General features: G+C 53.7%; 1 protein-coding gene and 3 long non-coding RNA genes across 5 annotated transcripts in view; 1 reads left to right on the plus strand and 3 right to left on the minus strand.

Moving 5' to 3' along the window:
- Positions 1-2,027, minus strand: part of LOC107306490 — a 4,613-nt gene extending 2,586 nt beyond the window's left edge. The window contains exon 1 of the long non-coding RNA XR_001552142.2: positions 1,175-2,027. This is a non-coding gene — a long non-coding RNA (uncharacterized LOC107306490). The remainder of the gene's footprint in view (positions 1-1,174) is intronic.
- Positions 90-2,096, plus strand: LOC116652513. Its single transcript, XR_004305610.1, has 2 exons — positions 90-264; positions 2,044-2,096. It is a non-coding gene; the product is annotated as an uncharacterized LOC116652513 (long non-coding RNA).
- A 4,865-nt stretch (positions 2,097-6,961) lies between these two features.
- Positions 6,962-16,498, minus strand: NR2F1 (nuclear receptor subfamily 2 group F member 1). Of its 2 annotated transcripts, none has more exons than XM_015849704.2 (3): positions 15,697-16,498; positions 12,490-13,017; positions 6,962-8,305 (listed from the first exon to the last, which is right to left on the minus strand). In XM_015849704.2, the coding sequence occupies exons 1-3, from the start codon at positions 16,142-16,144 to the stop codon at positions 8,025-8,027; spliced, it is 1,257 nt and encodes a 418-aa protein (XP_015705190.1). In that variant the 5' UTR covers positions 16,145-16,498; the 3' UTR covers positions 6,962-8,024. The 2 variants fall into 2 exon arrangements, with proteins under 2 accessions (XP_015705190.1, XP_015705191.1); XM_015849705.2 differs by lacking the exon at positions 15,697-16,498 and adding an exon at positions 13,878-15,690.
- A 759-nt stretch (positions 16,499-17,257) lies between these two features.
- Positions 17,258-18,251, minus strand: part of LOC107306478 — a 2,376-nt gene continuing 1,382 nt past the window's right edge. The window contains exon 2 of the long non-coding RNA XR_001552129.1: positions 17,258-17,478. This is a non-coding gene — a long non-coding RNA (uncharacterized LOC107306478). The remainder of the gene's footprint in view (positions 17,479-18,251) is intronic.

Genomic DNA, 18,251 nt, shown 5'->3' on the forward strand with positions numbered 1-18,251 from the left:
TTTTATACATATGTATTTTAAGAGTTTCCACAAAAGAAAGAGCTCGCGCGGCACACGCACCTGCGCGGGACACCTGGGCCACGCTCTACGCGGAGGCGCAGGGCTCCGCGGTGGGACGCGGTCACCGTAACGAGCGCGGCGCTGCCGGGAGTGCCCCCGAAGCGCCTCCCTCCATGGCTGGGGCTCTGCGGGGATGGGGTTGTCCCTCTCCGCAGCGAAATCTCTCTCTCCGTGTGACTGGCGCTTTGGATGCGTGGGAGTGCGGTGAGTGGGCATCGTAATTAAACGTATGCAGTATTCATCGCTGGGTGATGTTTGCCATCACCGCGCTCAATGGAGGTTTAACAAACAGAATATTATTTATCAAACACGTAGAATAAATACGGCCATGAATTATTGATCCGCGCACACATGTAGCGACACGGGCGGCAGTGCCATTAGCGGGGCGGGGGGGGCGCATGTCCTATGCGAATGGCTTTGAAATTAAATGCTTCAAATGGGAAAAAAAAAAAGATGGGTTACCGGAGGGACCCATGCCGGCACGGACCATAATGGCAACAAAACACTACGGAGCGGAGCCGAGGCCCTGGGGATGGGGTCTCCTGGTCCGAACTATCTGCTCGGTAATATCTGTGGGTACTTCTGCCGGCCGCTTCGCGCACCGCGGGGCAGAACGGCGCCGGCTGGGGACTCCTCGGGCTCGGCCCCACCGCTGACAGCGGCTCCCGGTCGAAGGGAGGGGGAGGAAGAGGAGGAAAGGGGGGGAAGGAGGGGGTGGGGAGGTGGGGGAGGCCCCTCTCCTCGCCCCGCGCTCTGACGACTATAGGGTGTGCGGCCGCTGACGTCACTGCGCATCGGCCCTGCAGCGAGCGTGACCCAGGCAGAGCTCATCTGTTTCTCATCACTTGAGAAGTTTCTCTCTCCCTCCCTCCTCCCCTTTCCCTCGGATTTTATTTTATTTTCCCCACGTACATTTCCGCGTGGGCACCGCCGTTCCCTCTCGTCTGTCCCCGTCCCTATCCCATCCCCGTCCCGCGAGGGTTACAGTTCCCGAACCCCCCATCCCGTCCCACGCACCCCGCCGCCCCCTCGCCATTGTTCGCCCCTCGCTGCAAACTTTGGCTGCCGGCTGAGCCCGGCGCACCCCGTCCTACGTTATGCGAAGGTCACTTACCCTTTCCCCGAAGCTGGGCTCTGCTCCTCCATCTCTCCTCCTCACGCCACGATCTGACGTCGTCTCCCCACGCACCCGGAGCTGCGCAGGGGCACGTCCTTGGCAAACCCACTGCTTGCGAAGGCCCTGAGCGGCTCGCGCGGCAATAAAACTTTCTCCTTTTTTTTCCCCTTATTTTCCCTTTCTTATATATTTTTGCCTTCCTCCAGGCTGCACTCCCCTCTCGCCATACCATGGGAACTGTGTTCCCTTCCCGGGAGCCATGCGTGGGGTTTTTGTTTTTTGGTTTTTGTGGTCTTTTTTTTGTTTTGTTTTGTTTTGTTTTTTTAGGGGGGGAGGAGGGGGGGGTTGGAAATGCGCTCCGGCGCGGTGATTTGCGCGCAGGGAGCGGCGCCCCGTATACAGCGGCTTTGAGTGAAGTGCAGATTGAGACATATCGGGTTCCCTATAAAAGGATCATTTCTTGTGGGAGGTTGGACACGAAGTTTGGACTCGTGACTCGCATTCCTGAGAGACATGCATATTTTAAAACAACAAAGCGGGCTCGGAAGAAGGCTTAGAGGAGGGAAGAGGGAGGGGAAAAAAGAAAAAAAGAAAAAAAAAAAAGAAAAAAAAAACTTGGAAAGAAGTTACTAAGTGACAAACATCTGTCAACACGGGCCAATTTGTGCGACTCCCTGAAAGAAAAAGTACCTGAGCGGAGTTATTTATCGCTCCACGGAGCCGCAGCGCTGTGCCGGGAGTTGCGCGGCTCTCTGGCCCCTGAAGCACCGCTCAGAGCGGCGGTGCGGCTGCAGCCCGGAGGTTTAAAGAGCTCTTCGGCCTTCGGAGCCGAGTCCCAACCCCTTCTCTTCTGTCTCTTTGTGCAGAGCGGGTGCAGACCTTCAGAAGAGATCTGATCCCCCAAGATAGCCCGAGGGAGGAAAAAAAGACCGGAGTAGAACGAAAGCGGGGATCTGCCTGTCCTTGCATGGAGTCATGCGTGGGCCCCGTCCCGTAGCGCGCATAGCGGCTGAGTAACGGTGAAACAAAACACCAAAAAAAGAGGGACTGATGGCCCCCTGGGGAGCCTAGGGACGGCGGGGAGGGAGCGATGGCCGTCGGCAGGGCCCCAGGCGCCTCTGCGCTTTCCTGGGTTGAAGCAACATGCTGTGACCCGAACAGACGTGGACGTTTGCGTGGGGATCGACTGCGGACCCGAAGCCGGTGCCGGGGCTTCCGGGGTTCGGGGTAGTGAGACGTCGTGGGCAGCTCCGAGCCCTGCGGGCAGAGGGGGTCTTCTGAGCCCAGGACAATGGGACGGCTCCCGGCCCGCAGCACGCAGCACCTTCCCGCAGCCCGCCTGCCTCGCTTCCCAACCCATCCTTCCTTCCTTTTATTTCTTATTTTTGTAGCAACTGGCGAGATGTCGTGGCCTGTGGTTGTGGGTTTGATCCATGACTTCAAGCAGGACGGAGGGCTCTGAGGAGGAGATGTACGTGCGCTGCTATACGGCCATCGCTGACAGTGGTCTCTTGTTGGCCAGAGCGCCCAGATGGAGACACTGCTCACATTATCTCGACTTTTCAAAACTGGGGGTAAAGGGAAGGAGGGGAGATACAGTTTCCCACTGCCCCTTTTGTTAATTGTTTTCTTTCCTCGCAATTACATCTGAAGCCCGGCCTGGCCCGTTGCTCGTAGCGTCTTTGTATTTCTGGTGGGAACCACGTGGGGTGGCAGAAAAGACCCCGAAGTCCCTCCTCGCTCCCTCTCCCACCCGGCTCCGAGTCCGCCCCCTCCACTCCGCGGCCCCCGCAGAGCCGGGACCACCGAGGCCGGGCTGAGGCCGGGCAGGGTCCCCGCAGTGGTTTCGGCCCTTCCCACTGCACTCTCCTTGCATCTATCTCCTGGTGAAGTCCGACCAAAATGGAAAAGGGGAAAAAGCCGTTCTGCTGCAACCAGGCCTGCGGGGAGAGGGAGAAATGGGGACAGGGAGCAGCTCGGTCAAAGCTCTCTGGGTTTTGCGGCTTGAAGCCTTTCCCCGGCTCTGTGCGCCGATGGGAGGGGAGGGGGGTGTAGGTACCGAAAAATTCAGGGGACCGTTTAAGGCCGGAGCTTGCGATGAATGGGGAAGGGGCGAGGGGGTGGGGGGAAAGTTGGAAAATGGATTCGCTGACAAGGAAGGATAATAAATGAGAGGCGCTTTCAGATAGATATCTCAGACGTGAAATTGCACCCAGCTGGTTGTGTAAGCAAACAAATAGTTTCATGTTAGAGACTCTCGACTTGTGGCTTGATGAATAGAACACGACAGAGGTAAATGGCTCTTTAACTCATTTAGGAATAAAACTCTTTGGCTTCGCGAGCAAAGGACCTGGTGACGCCATGGATCCTGAGTAAGCACTTTAACAAGAGTTTTATTAGTTTCCAATTGCACTCTCACATCTCCCCCCTCTCTCACCTCCTCCCTTCCTCTTCCCCCCTCCCCCCCTTTTTTGCCCATTTTCCTCTCTCTCTTCTCTCCACTCTCCTGGAGAACGCCTCTCCAGGAGGGATCCCCACGTCACAGCGCGGGGGAACCAGCAGATTCGCTCGTGGCCGTACTCTGTGCCCTGTGGCATTTTCCTGCTTGTGGTTCCTGCTGGATTCCCGTATCGCCGCAGAACGACCATCCTCGGCAGCCCCGACACAATGGGGAAAACCTTAGGGGTGAGGGCAAGTTGTTTGTAAAAAAAAATCATATCAATACCAGTGACAGTGGGACCAGTTGTAGGAGGGGGCTTGAGAAATGTATTAACACGTTTAGTGGGGGGTCACGGCTTTCTAAGGTGGAAAGAAACTGGAAGGGAAGTGGGGAAAGGTAGCGGGCACTCACCACTACCTCAATAAGGCGTGGAGGGGACGGGATGGAGGTCTGGGAATGAAAGAGAAAGAAAGGAAGAAAGAAAGAAAAAAGAACAACAACAACCAAAAACAACCCACCCGAAAACAAAAATTTCACTCACAATAAAGGCAAATCAAACCCTCACCCACCTCAAAGCTGATAATTTGAGACCTAAAAATGAGCGCTTAGAGTAGCCAAGGCGCTCCACGAAGCCGGAGGAAGCATTCCGGCAGTGCCTGTGGCAGCTGCGCACACACACGGGAGGGACACAGCCTGGGGAGGTCTGCGGTCACAACTGAAGGGACGGTCCGCCCGCCGGCCGTGAGTCCGTCCTGGCCGCAAACAGGGGCCGCCTCCCCCCTGCGGTCGCAGGGATCCGCTTTTCTCGGGTGTTGTGCAGAAGGGACGGCTGACTGCTATACGCCGCGGGTAATTTGAGTGAGAAAACGGAACAGTAATAATAATTTTTTTTTAAAAAAGGAAGAAAATAAAATCCGGAGAGCACTGTCCGTCTGCTTAAAAGGAGCTTCTCCATCCAGCCAGCCAGGCGTGTTCCACTTGCGTGACATGAAAAGCAATGGTGGATTCCACTTTATCTGTTGTTATCACTTCTGCTGTCCCTCAGAGTGACCCTGAGGCATGGCTCAGCAGGCCCCTCCTCGCCCCGGGCACCTGGAACCCCCTCGCTGACACCTCTATCGCTGCCAGAGGCAGAGGCCCCGATCCCCAAACCTGAAGTGGGCGTAGGGCCCCGGGGCAGCGGCCCTGACCCCTGTGGGAGCGGGAGTGGTGTCTCGGAGCCTCCTGAACCTCAGGTGGAGGAGGCAAGAGGGAGCATCGCACTCCCCACACCCCCTCCTCTCCACTTATACGCTGCCCGACAGCAGCCCTGCCCTAAGCACGGCCGGGGAGAGCAGGGCTGACCCCGCGCCCCCTGCCCCCGCTGGGCTCGACCCTCCATTTAGGGGTATTTCCAAATATTTGTTTGATGGAGGACAGAGGACTCTTTGGGCAGGGGGCGGACAGCTGAGTGGGTAAGGGCACTTTGCGGGCTGCTGCACTCGGGGCTGGAGTGGGCTCTGTCCCCCACTGACCCCCGCTTTGCTCTCTGTCGGCGGAGGGGGCGATGAGGGGCGCGGAGAGACCGTGCATCCCCGAGAGACAGCAGGACATGAGAGCATTTGGTTTCAAACCAAGGAGTGGGCTTCAGAGCAGCGTACTGTAGGTCACAGGCGAGTCAGCGGGAACTGGTGGATGGAACCCGGCCCCTCTACACAACCACGTTTATTTTCCTTTTATCTTTTTCTTATTCTTTCTTTTTTTCTTCTTTTTCTTTTCTTTCCCTAGCAGAACACACCCGGTGCTGCTGCCGCGCGGTATTTTCAGCCGCACACCCGAGGGCTGCAACGGGGCGGAAGGGAGAGCCGCAGAGCAGAGAGGAGAGGGCAGTTCACACCTCGGCACACAGCACCGTCTTGTCAGCAAAGTTTAATGAGGGGTCTGAACACTTTTGGACACATACATGGAAATGTGCTCATCCCGCACACCTCTTTCACACCTGCACGTTTCTTGGCAATCCGTAGGTCATTATAATTATCCATAAATATGAAAATTAATTGAAAAATACTCTTCTGACCTACGAAAAAAGTTTATCTGTTTTCATCAGTGGGATAACACTGTAATGAATATATTTACATCTCATTGGAAGCCACTGAAAGCTGCCTTTCTCTTCCACTATCCCTATTCGTTGGTGTTTTTATTTTATTTTTAATTATAACATTTAATGATTTTTGAGTTTTTGTTGTCGTGTCTTGTGGCTTTGTGTGTGTGTGAGTGTGTGCGCGCTTTTAGCTCCTCTGCTTCACCCCCCCGCTGTTGGTCCCCCCGGCGTTCTCCCTCACCCACCCACCCCAGCACTCGGCCGGGGGGCTCCCTCTGCACCCCCCAGGTCTGGCCCACCCCCCGGACCCTCACCTGGGCGGGGGACAGAGAGGTATCCCCGTGCCGCATCCCCGCCCGCAGCCCCCGCTATCCCCGAGCGGCGCCCGTGGGCCGCCCCCGCGCAGCGTCTGCCCGCAGTGCTGGTACCCGGCTGTGAGCGTGGAGCTGCGCTCGCCTCGGATCTGCTGCGCCTGGAATATTAAAAGCCCCAAGCGGGTTGGATTGAAGGATCTTGTTAATGCAAAAAGAGAGAGAGAGAGAGGGCAGAGGGAGAGAAGGAGAGGATGGAGGACAGCAAATTAAAAGAACACCACCCGTGACTCTACGAACCTGCCTCATCCGGGCTCGTTGGGGGCACGGGGGGTGCCTGCGCGCGGGGGCAGTGCTATTTTTAAAGATCCGGCTTTATTAATACGTTAAGAAAGAGCTCCCCTGGCAGTGTGTGTTCTTACAGCTCTGTCTCGGATCCCATAAAACATTAATGCGATGGAAGCTGTTACAGGGACTGAGCAGCACTGCAAAGCCTTCACCTCCACAGAAGCTCCATTAAGGAAATGATCTTTAATTTTTCCTTGGCACAGAAAGATAATAACAAAAATAAAAGCACGCTCAGGATACGTGCGGGGTGCGGAGACAGGGCAGGTGTCTGCCGTGGGCACAGCGCTTGGTCCCCGCTCAAGGCCGGGGCAGTGCGGCCACCCTCTGAGTCTTTGGGGAGAAGAGAGAGAATGGGGAAAAAACATAAAGAAAAAGGGACATAAAAGCAGCAATATAAAAAAAATAATAACTAAAAAAAAGACGAAAAGGGACCGCGTCTGTGAGAGAGGCTCAGCAGCCGCGGCCTCTCCGCCTCGTCCTGCAGTCCCGCAGGAGGCAGCACGGTGTTGCGCCCTGGCCGGGCCGTCCCGCACCAGACACGTGCGTGGGCCTCGGTTCTCCCTTTGTAGGACTGGTACAGGAGATAAAGGTCCAGGCAGCTTTAGTGGTTTTGGTTATTATTATTATTATTGTTCTCTCTTTTTGGTGAACTGTTGGCACGTTTCAAGCAACGAGACTCGTGGGTTGTGGGGTGATAAGTTGTTGTTGTTGGTTTTTTTTTCTCTTTTTTCTTTTTTTTTTTTTTTGCTAAATTCTTTTATTTTTGTTTAAATTCTCACTTCAATTTTAATTCTTGAAGAACAGCTTCGACAACATATATCGCACTCATTATAAGAAGCAAAGGGTTATATCAAAAATTATTAGTATAGAATCACAGGAAACCTGGTTTGGAACCAGAAAAAAATACAAAACAGATATAGATACATAGACACAGGACAATTTTTGTTTTTATAATTATTTGGAAAATGTTATTTTCCCCTAATTCTTGTTTCTTTTTTTTTTCTTTTTCTTTTTTTTTTTTCCTTTATGCGCATACGATGTCTTAAGTTTTACAAAAAAATGAAAATAAAGACTAATATTTTACAAAATGAGTAACAATGCTCGTGGTAAGTGTTTGCGCGTGGAATTGTTTGTCGGTTTGTTCACTCGTTGGTTTGTTGCTCATTCTACACAAGGTTCAGTTCGGCTTCAACGCGATTTGTTTTGTTTGTAACTGTACAGCATATATCAACAACAGTCCACAATAAATCCTGGAAGCTCCAGTATCCCCTTCAGGTGTGATTAATATCCCCTCAATACTCATATTTTTATTTTATTTTTTTTTGTATTTTTTTAATTTTTTTTGCCTTTTTGTATTTTATTATTATTATCTTTTTTTTTTTTCCTCCTCTCCGAAAGAAAAAAAAAAAACGGAAAAAAAAATATATAAAAAAAAAATAATAATAATAACCGGAACCCAACCAAACCGAAGACCAACCGCAACACCACGACCCGCACGGACGCGAGGTCCGTCCCTCTCCCCACCGCGGCCACACCTCTGCTCCCACTCGCGCCGTTCTTTTGTTCAGTGTCCGCCTCTCGGGCCCCCCCCGCGCCCCGACCGCCCCTCGGTGCGCGCGCCCCCGCCTCCGCCGCCGCGCAGCGTCCCCGCCGGGCTGCGGCCGGGCTCTAGGAGCACTGGATGGACATGTAAGGCCAGTTAAAACTGCTGCCAGACAGTAACATATCCCTGATGAGGGTCTCGATGGGGGTTTTACCTACCAAGCGGACGAAGAAGAGCTGCTCGATAACGGAGGAGGAAACGGTGCGCAGGGAGGGCAGCCTCAGCAGCAGCTTGCCGAAGCGGCTGGGCTGGTTGGGGTACTGGCTCCGCACGTACTCCTCCAGCGCGCACTGCGATTTCTCCTGCAGGCTCTCGATGTGCGCCGCATCCGACAGCCCGCAGGCGTCTGCCCGGGCCGCAACGCGCCCGCGGAAGGGCGGCGGGGGTGTGCGGAAGGGAGAGGAGGAGAGGGGAGGAGGAAGGGAAGCGGTTAGTGCCGGCGGATGGACCGCAAGGCTGCGCGCAGCCCCCCCAACACAGTGCATTCCCCCCCCTCCCGCATAGTAAACACCGCACCCGCGGATGTATGAGGGGCCGCGACCTGTCGTCCCCCTTCCCCCGCACCCCACAGTGTGTGACAGACCTCCCCCATCTCGGAGCCCCTTCCGAGCTCATCCCCGGTAAATAGCGGCGGCGAGAGAGGGGCCTACGGGAGCGAAAATTATAAGGGGGGGTAGGGGAGGGGGGGGAAACAGAGCGCTGCTGCCGCGCGCAGACACACACACACGCGCACACGGAGCGAGTTTGCAGACATGGCTGCGCATCAGCCGCAAGGGAAGGCCGCGGCCGGGGGATGCTGCGCTGAGCCTCCCGCCCCGCCCCGGGCACCGCGCCCCGCGCCCGGCCCGCGGGGACCCGCGGAGCTCCGGTACACAAAGCCGGGCGGGACCTGACCCCGCGCAACCCGCGGTCACAGCCCCGCATATGCCCCGCGCTGCAGCCCGGCTCGCACAGAACCCAGCGCAGCGGCAGGGGTGCCGCTGCAGAAGGGGAGTGCCTCCGACATCCACATTGTTTTGCCGATTAATAATAAATATACGTATATGGGGTGAAAAAAAAAAAGGAAAAGAAAAAGCCCGACAACACATCAGGATCAGAGGGAGGCAGTCAGCTGGCAGCGCGGTTTAGCGCAGATCAAAGGCAGACTTTGCTAATATATAGATCCGTATATGAATTAATGCATGTTAATGGCCCCCAAAAGGACGTTACAAAATTGTGAATGTGGAATTATGACCCTGGAAAGACACAACAAATTATTCAAAGCCGGGGGAAAAGAAAAGGGGGAAAAAGAAAAAAAAAAAAAGAAAAGAAAGAAAGAAAGATAGAAAAGGGAAAAAATAATCTGCAGCAATGGGATATTTGAAGTTTGTGCCTGCCCGTATCAAGAAGTGGCCTCTCACGGATTTCTGAACACCTTCATCTACAATGCTGTGGCCTCGAGCGAAAATACAAATAAAACACGCCATAATTCAGGAACTTCTGAAGAGAGAACCTTTGACCCACGCCGCGGACCTGGTGTCCCTCAGATGTACAATTATCTGAGCCAGGCTGCGCTGCTAATCCATACTGTACCTTTAATGCAGTGATATTTTCCCACATCTAAAGCACCAGGTTGCAGAATATATATATATCAAACGCTTGGGCCTGTTCTTGTTTGCAACATATATCAAAACCACAGGCCTGTTCATATGTTGATTGCCACAAATCACACTCCATATTTACATATATCTTGCTATTTTACATGCATTATCTGCCCATTATGCACTAGGATCCTATTCAACTTCCAAACAATGTGATATGAAAGGGTCTCACTGACACCCTAGCAGGGCTCTCTCTTTATGGCCCATATGTCATACCCTTAAGGTTAGTAAAATATTTATCAGGTCCACCTATACCACAGGTCAGCAGCGCTAGGGATGGGGACAGTGCTGCTGCAGGGTGCAGCCAGGGCTGGGTTTGAGCTTCACCTCTAAACCCATGTAGGGTGTGCTCGTGCCAAGGGCACCCGTGGAGCTGTGGTTATTTCAAATGTTCTGGTGGATGCATCTGTTGGGGTTGTATATCGCATCCTTCAAGGTGGCAGTGGGGAGGCTTAATTCTCCCTTTAGGAAAGGATTAAAAATAATAATAATTAAGAGGTGTGTAGCTCGCTGAGCCCAGAGAGGTGCAGTCTATGGGAGAAACAAAACAGCCCACGTTTACCAGAGGTGAATTATTACCCCGTCACAGAAAGTGGGCTAATGTGGAAATTCTGAGTGCCTCACTTTCTCATACGGCAGAGTGTCAATACAGGAAAGCTCTATATTTCTTCCTGCAGTCTATGGAAAAGAAATTATGTAAATAAATAACCATTACTGCTCAGCACACTCCTGCCTTCCCCTTTGTAGTGGTGGGAATGTATTTCATGTTACGCCTTCAGAAGAGTTTAGTGCTCAGGAAATATAGATGTAATCAGCTGGCATCTAACTAGAAATCAAAGTTCTTATTGCGCTGCAAATAGATTTATTGGATTTGTGTTATTTACCCTGGTCCCTTCCTGGAAATGCTTATTTATGGGGAGGAAAAGAAGGTGCAGGAATTAATAACTGGGAATAAGGAAAAGGGGAAATAAATAAATAACAAATAAAGAAAAGCAGCAGGTCAAGACCCAGCTGTTGGACGGTGTCCAGAATTTTACGCATTAAATATACTATCCAGAGCCCAAATGTGAAAACCACAATGGGAGGAACCCATGCCAGCTTTAAATGCTAAGTCCTCAGGACTTAGGACAATATGCCTAAAAATGTCTTTTCCATCAGACAAAGTTTGTTTAAAAGTTGGATGACTTTGAGCAAGGCTTCCCATGAATTCCCCTCTGGCTAAGCAATCAAAACAAGTTTAGTGAAAAGTAGAAATGTGCGGATGGGGGTAAGGGGTGGATTACTCCTGACAGCTGTATTTTCATTTTCTGAGGTGCCCCGTGTGATTCTGCTCCAAAATAATATTATTCTCTCTCCAACCCCCATTCATGCTCTGCTCCATCGAGGGAAGGGGCTTCTCTCCTCGAAAACATTTAATTATTACATTTGTTTTTAATATATGTAAATAAGGGGCTCATCTGAAGCCTCTGGCTGCCTCTCCAGCCAAGGTCGGACATCTGAGGAAGGCAGGGGGGCTGGGGGTGGGGAGAGAGAGAGAGAAATAACAATAATAATAACAATAATAAAATCAAAAGCAGAGCCCAAACCAAGCCAAAAGAAAGAAAAATCCCCCCAAATCCCCACGTGGGGCAGTTTCCTTCCCTGAGCCTTTTTGAAGGGGGTGTGGGGCAACCCCTCTCTGCAGGGCGAAACCCCTCCTAGTGGGGTCCTGGAGAAGGGATGGTCTCTCCCTGCTCAGCCCCACTTATTGATGAGACCCAGAAATGGATGGGGTGGAGAGCACAGGGCTGCAGTGAGCAGCACCCGCCTGATAAATGCAGCCAGATCTCTTTGTCACTTCTGAAAAACATGTTTCCATCAGGAAGACTTATTAAGATAAAATGCATTAAAACGAGGTGCTGGCTATTCAACACATCTTCCATTTGTTTTAAGATCTGCACTTGATCCTCTGCAAAGAAACATTCCCTCCGATGCAGAGTGCCTGCATTTGCACGGGAAGGAGAAGGGGGCAGTCACAGTACACGGCTCTGACCACCCTGCATACAAATTAGGTGCTCCTGTCTAAATAAATTATCCAATGTTCAAATCGATATTAATACTGCATTTGCTACATTACAATATTGTGCAAATTTAGGAGTCATTTTAATACAATGTAAATACTATTTTTCATGCATGGGAGGCAACAGATATTGATGGATTATAAACTGCATACTGTTAAACCAGGCCTCTGAACGATTTGCCATCTTTGTTCAAGAACGCTTTTAATTTTGCCTCGGCCCTGGTTTTAAGTCAGATTTATTGGGACTCATTGGGTATTGCTGGGTGGGGAGACAAGGTTAAGCACAACAACAGTAGCACCACAACCGAACCCGCGACAGCGACCTGGCCAGAAAGGAAAGGGGACAGGGAGAAGAGAAAAAGGAAAACAAACAAGTGGGGAAAGTGTCAATTAGCCCCATCGTGGCGATAATTAGAATAATAATTAAAAAATGACATTGCAAGGCCCCTTATCTCGCCTTGCTCCTATTTCTGACATTTCCCTCGCATCATTCGCCTTTGATGTTTATAAATTTCCCCCTCGCAGGTTATAATAATAGAAGATGTATTATATTCTTATAGGCTACAACCAGAGCACTTCAAAGGCGTTGTTAATGCACTTTCCTGCCAGTTAATTCGAACCATCTATCACCGGGAAAAATTGTTAACATGCGTGCACGCGTGTTTCCACCGCCTCCACTTAATTTGACTGATATATACGTGTGTTTATATCCATGCGTGTGAGTGTTTATGGGGACATAGTGGGGCAGGCCGCGCCGCTCCCACCCCGCGCGCATGGGAACTGCCACCCCCCACGTCCCCTCCTCCCCCCCCCGGTGCTCCCAGCGCTCACCTGAGGTGAAGAGGACGATGGCTTTGAGGCAGCTGTACTCGGCCGAGTCGACGTGCAGCGCCTTCAGCTTCTCCACCTGCTCCTGGAAGATGCGGATGTGGTCCATGAAGGCGACGACGCGATCGGCCGACATGGGGGAGGCGTGGAGGCCGGCGGCTGCCAGCAGCGGGGCCACGTGCAGCGGCATGGAGCACTGCGCTGCGTTGAGCACGAAGAGCTCGCTCCAGGTGAGCCTCAGCAGGGCCACCTGGTCGGTGATTTGCAGGTCTGGGAAGAAGGGGATGTTGCGGGCCCACTCCACCGCGCTGAAGAGCAGCCGGGCGGCCAGCTCGCAAATGTTCTCGATGCCCATGATGTTGTTGGGTTGCATGCATTGACTGCCAAAGCGGGAGGTGGGGTAGGGCTCTGCTCTCAGAAGCAGGGAGATGTATCCCGAGAGATAGCAGTGCCCGTTCAGGGGGTCCCCGTTGGTCAGGGCGTACTGGCCGGGGTTGGGCTGGGTGGGTGGCATTCTTCCTCGCTGAACCGCTGACAAAAACAAGGAGAGAAGGAGAGGAAATGTGCATCCTGGAGGCTTGCGGGCATTGCCAGCCGGACGGAGACAATGCCGGGCTTCTCCCCGCCGCAGCACACCCGGGCACGGAGCCGGAGCCGAGAGGGTCTGGGCAGCAGCATCGCCCCCTCGGCCCGGCCCGGCCCGGCACCCCCAGCACAGAAGCGGCAGCCAAGCGCCCCCCCGCCCCCGGCACAGACAGGCTTCAAACATAAGCGCAGATTGAAAAAATAAAAGAAAAAAAAAAAAAAAANAAAAAAAAAAAAAGAAAGAAAGAAAAAAAAAAAGAAGAAGCAGAAAGAAAAAAAAAAAGAAGAAGCAGAAAGCTGGAAATAAAGAAACGAGGAAAAAAAAAAAAAAGAGCCAAGGCAAACAAGGCAAACCCGCTCCCCCCACCGCGGCCCCCTCCCCTCCCGCGACAAAAGGCAGCCCCGCACGTAAAAATAAAATCAAAGAAATCCTCCGGGCGGTGAGAAAGTGGGGTTAAAAATCACAGCCAGCTGTTAAGCACAGCCCGGCTCGCTGCGGATCCCGGCCGATCGCCCTGCTGCTGGCACCGAGATTTACAAGTCAACCGCTGTGCTGCTTGTTCAGAAAAAAAATAATAATAATCATCATCATAAAAATAAACGCGTCAGTATTCTTCAGTAACACCACCTCGTTCCCCCGGAGCGGAGCGGGTCGCAGTCTCCGCTCCCACCTCTAACTTTATTGCCCAGCTGTCCAGAGTGCACCCCCTCCCCCGCCCTACAAAGTTCTCCCTGCTGAAAGGAAGAGAAAGATTAAATATTATCGAGGAAAAGGTGGGAAAAGAGACAAAAAGGTCCGCACTTACAATAGCCAAACATTCGTGGAAAAAAAAGGGGACGGTGTAATTAATATCTTTGGTGCGCTGTCGCCACTGCAAAAGCCTGCAGTAAGCGTTGCACAGTGAATGCACAAGCTTGCAACTGCAAAAACACCGGATTCATTAACCATCTCCGCACAGAGCGTGAGCGTGCCGCCAGTCCCGAGCGCTGACCAAAGTTTTTTTTTTTTTTTTTTTTTTTTTTTTTTAAAGCGTGTGTGTGTGTTTCCCTCCAGCAGTGCCACACCGCGTTTCCAACAGCATGCCATGTAAACAAAGGTAACTTTGGGAGAGACGCGGCCGCTTTGGGCTGGTCCCCGCTCCGACACCCGCACGGCGCACCGTCCCCCGTCCCGGCACTGCACACTCCCACAACTTTTGCCTTTATTCCCACGCGTCCCGCGGGCCGCACCTTTTCTCCTCTGCCCCCGGCCCACCTCTGCCTTATGGCTCTGCCTTATATTTGGCTCTGATTTTTCAATCCACTATGAGCACAATTCCAAGTTTTGGGGTGCCCCCTCTCCCCCCCTCCCCCTTTATCTTTTTCCCCCTGACCAACAGCCTCTGGAGGTACCAACGAGGCCATCACACTTCAGGTCTGGAGCGGCTCTCTTGCCTTTCTTGTGGCAACACAAAATACAGTGTTACAGCCCATGAAGGCTGCAGCAGTCAACGGGACGCAGCGGTTGGCTGCTGAGGCTCTCAGACACCTTTGGCTCAATTTTAGGCAGTAAGCGGCCAAACAGGGGAACCGGGGAAAAAGGAGGGCAGGGACCTTCCTGCGAGGGAACGCGGGGAGAGCTGAAAAGCAGAAGGGGAAGAGAAGGAGCCGAGGAACGCTTGGAGGGCGCGGAGCCTGCTGCCAGCCGCGAGTTCTGCTAGGAGAAGGATCGGTAAATAGGTTATAAATCGCGATTTGTATGCAGGCTTTAAGGAGAGGGTGGAGTTTGATGAAGAAATAAAGCGAGCAGCGTGCTAAAAAAAAAAAATAAAAATGACAGTAGCACAGGAACCCGGCTCGCTCCCAAACTTTCCTTTGAACAACGCGTGGAGTGAAAACAAGGCCAAACCTCGCGGAGCAGCACGCTCCGAGCACCGGCAGAGGGGAGACAGTGCCACATATCCCCCCTGTTCACCCCTCGTTCGCTCCCCTTTACTCTTTCCTTGCCTACTTACACGTCCTTCATCTTTCTTTCAGGAAAAAAGCCTGGGAATGGAGCTACCGAGAAGTGTTCGGGTTTAAAGAGAAACGGTGGGGCGGGAGGTGGGGGGGAAAGGAAGCTGAATGGGAGCACATCTCGTACAGAGGGATGCATCTCCCCCCACCCCACCCCCGGGCTCATGCCAACAATAGACAAAACCACATCCACCACCGCAGGCGCACACACGCACACGCGAAGGGGCACCGCACGATAAACGTGTAGCGAGCACCGTGGTGATAAATCCCGGGCACAATGAGCGGGGCCGGGGAGAGAGCGGCGGGGCCGGGGAAGGGGGTGGGGAGCAGCGGGAAGATGGCAGGAGGCACGAACCGAAAAGCAAAAGAAAACATCGCCAACCACCATCCGCAGCAACAACAAAACCTGGCGCGGGGCTGCCAGATGGAGTGCAGGCAGAGGGAGAGATTGACATGTGCATGTAAATACGGAGGGACCCGGATCGCCGTCGCGAGCCGCGCATCTTGGGGCGCACACACCCCGCGCACCCCTGAGCGCATCATCCGCCCCCCGCTCGCACACCCGCACCCGCGCTCCTGCCACGGCCACGGGGAGGGAGAGCGATAGCATAGTAGGGAAGAAATATTCACCTTCCCGTCTCATGCCAACTTTGAGGCACTTCTTGAGGCGGCAGTACTGGCACTGGTTGCGGTGGTGCTGGTCGATGGGACAGTTCCTGTTGGCACGGCATGTGTAAGTTAAGTTCCTACGGACGCTCCGCTTAAAGAAACTCTTACAGCCCTCGCAGGTGAACACGCCGTAGTGCTTGCCGCTGGACTTGTCCCCGCACACCACGCACTCGATGTGCTGCTGGCTCTGCCCCGAGCCCTGCTGCCCCGGGCCCTTGTCCCCGGCCGTGCCCGGCGTGGAAGGGGGTCCTGGCTGGCTGGGGGTCTGCGGGGTGTGCGGGGCTGCCGAGCCCCCCTGCTGCTGGGGCGGCTGCTCCCGGGCCGGCTGCGCTGCGGGGTTGGGGCCGCTCGGGGTGCCCCCGGCCACGTCTTCCTGCGGATCTCGCCAGCTGCTAACTACCATTGCCATATCTCGGGCCCAAAAAAGTGCTGGGGAGCGGCGCGTCTCGCTGCGGGCTGCCGGGGAGAGAGGCGGGGGGCGGGGGGGAGGCGGGCGGGCCGGGCGCACGGGGGCGAGCGGGAGCGAGGGGACCGTGCCTGCCGCCTGCCTCCGCCTCGGCTGCCGCCGCCGCCGCTGCCCTGCTGCCGCCGGCTGGACGCTCCTGCCGTTTCTTTATTTTATTTATTTTTCGCCGCGATCCCCTCCTCTCGCTCGCGCTCTCGCTATTTTTTTTTTTTTTTTTTAGGAGGGGGAGGGGGCGTCGGAGGATTTTCTCCCTCTTTTCCCCCTCCTCCTCTCTCTCTCTCTTCCTCTCCGCTCCTGCTCTCTCCCCCCCGCCTAGAAGCCCCCGTCTCTCCGCTTCCCCTCGGCTCCCTCTCTCGCTCTCTCGCCTCTTCTCTCTCCCTCCCCCCCCCCCCCCGCCACTTCAAGTTGCAAAATCAGAAGCAGCGAACAGGGCCGTCGGGAGAGGCATCCAGGAGAGGCACACGCCGGACACGCACACGCAGGCAGACACGCGCGCACACGCCCGGCACACGGCTCCCCACTCGCGCACACGCACACGCACGGGCACAGGCACAGGCACACGCGGTCCGGGCGCTACGGGGCGCGGAGGATGCGCAGGCATAGAGGAAGCCGGGGCGCCGCCGCGGAGCTGGATCCGGAGAAGCAGAAGCAGGAAGAAGAGGAGAGGAGGAGGTCGCCGCTCGCCGCCGCCGGGGCCCGGCCGCCGCCGCGGTGCTGCCGCCGGCTGCCGCTGCCGCCGCTGCGGCTCTCGGGCGCGCGGGCCGGGGAGCGGGAGGTGGAGGCGGAGAGCGAAGCGATCAGGGCACGGAGGTGTCCGGGGGCCAGGTCCAGGGCAGGGCGCCGTCAGCCATTCAGCGCGGCGAAGCTGGGGAGCGCGGCGGGGGCGGGCGGGGAGCTGAGGCAGTTTGATCTCGTGTCGGCGGCGGCGGAGGAGGGTGCCGGGCGCTGCTCTTTCTCTCGAGCTCGGCGCTCGCGCTCTCTGTGTCTCTCCTCGCTCTCGCTCTCTCTCTTTCTCTCTCTCTCTCTCTCTCTCTCTTTTTTTTTTTTTTTTTGAAAAAAAAAAAAAAAAAAAAAAAAAAAAAAAAAAAAAAAAATCGGATGTGACTAAATTCGCAGAGGAGACGAATTCACGGCGAAGTGTAAAAATAGAGGACGGGAATAATAATGGCACACGCAGGAAAAAAGAGAGATCCAAAGTAGGTCGGGTAAATAAATCCTCTTCTTTTCCTCTTCCTTGCCCCTTCCTTCTTCTTCTCCTCCTGTGCGAACACACGGTGCTGGCGAGTGGAAAAAAAAAAAAAAAAAAAAAAGAAAGCAAAAAAGAGCGGTGGAGATCGCCCCCGAAAGGTCCTCTTTTTTTTTTTTTTTTTTTTTTTTTCTGTTTGTTTGCCTAAAAAAAGTATTTCGGGTAAAAACTCATCAGCCGGCAGCAAAACCCTCCCCCAAAATAAGAAAAAAAATAAAAAAAAAAATCGGCGAGAACGGTCAAAATGAGAACGGCATCACGGTGGGAACGCGCCCGCTCGCTCTCGCTCCGCGCTGCCCCCCCCGGCTCTCGCTCGGCTTTTCCCCTTTTTCCTTTCTTTCCGTTTTTTTTTTTTTTTTTTTTTCTGCTTTTTTTTTTTTTTTTCCCTAGTTTCACGCTCTCTCTTCTTCTCTTCTCCTCCTGCAAGCGAATGAAGCCGAGAGACACGAGGAGGAAGGGTGGAAAAAAAGAAAAGGAAGGAGAAGAGGGAGATGAAGGGGGAAGGAAAAAAAAAAAAAACAACTAATAGAATATGCAAGGAAGGGAGAGAGAGAGGGGGAGAGAGAGAGAGAGGGAGAGAGAGAGAGACCCAAAAAATGAATGCGTTTAAACGGGAAGCCGAGCAGAGCATGTTTCCGAAGGGGGTCTGCGCGCGAATGTCTGTATATTAGTGAACTTTGACACTACTATTGAAACTGACACGTTTCTATGGAGTCGCTGCCTTTTATCATGGAGCTCATGTCAAGGAGCCAAGAGAAGGGGCTGCTGAGCAACTGATAATCAAAGCACTGACGTCAAGATCTC

Source organism: Coturnix japonica, chromosome Z, assembly GCF_001577835.2.
Source record: "Coturnix japonica isolate 7356 chromosome Z, Coturnix japonica 2.1, whole genome shotgun sequence".
Lineage (NCBI taxonomy): Eukaryota > Metazoa > Chordata > Aves > Galliformes > Phasianidae > Coturnix > Coturnix japonica.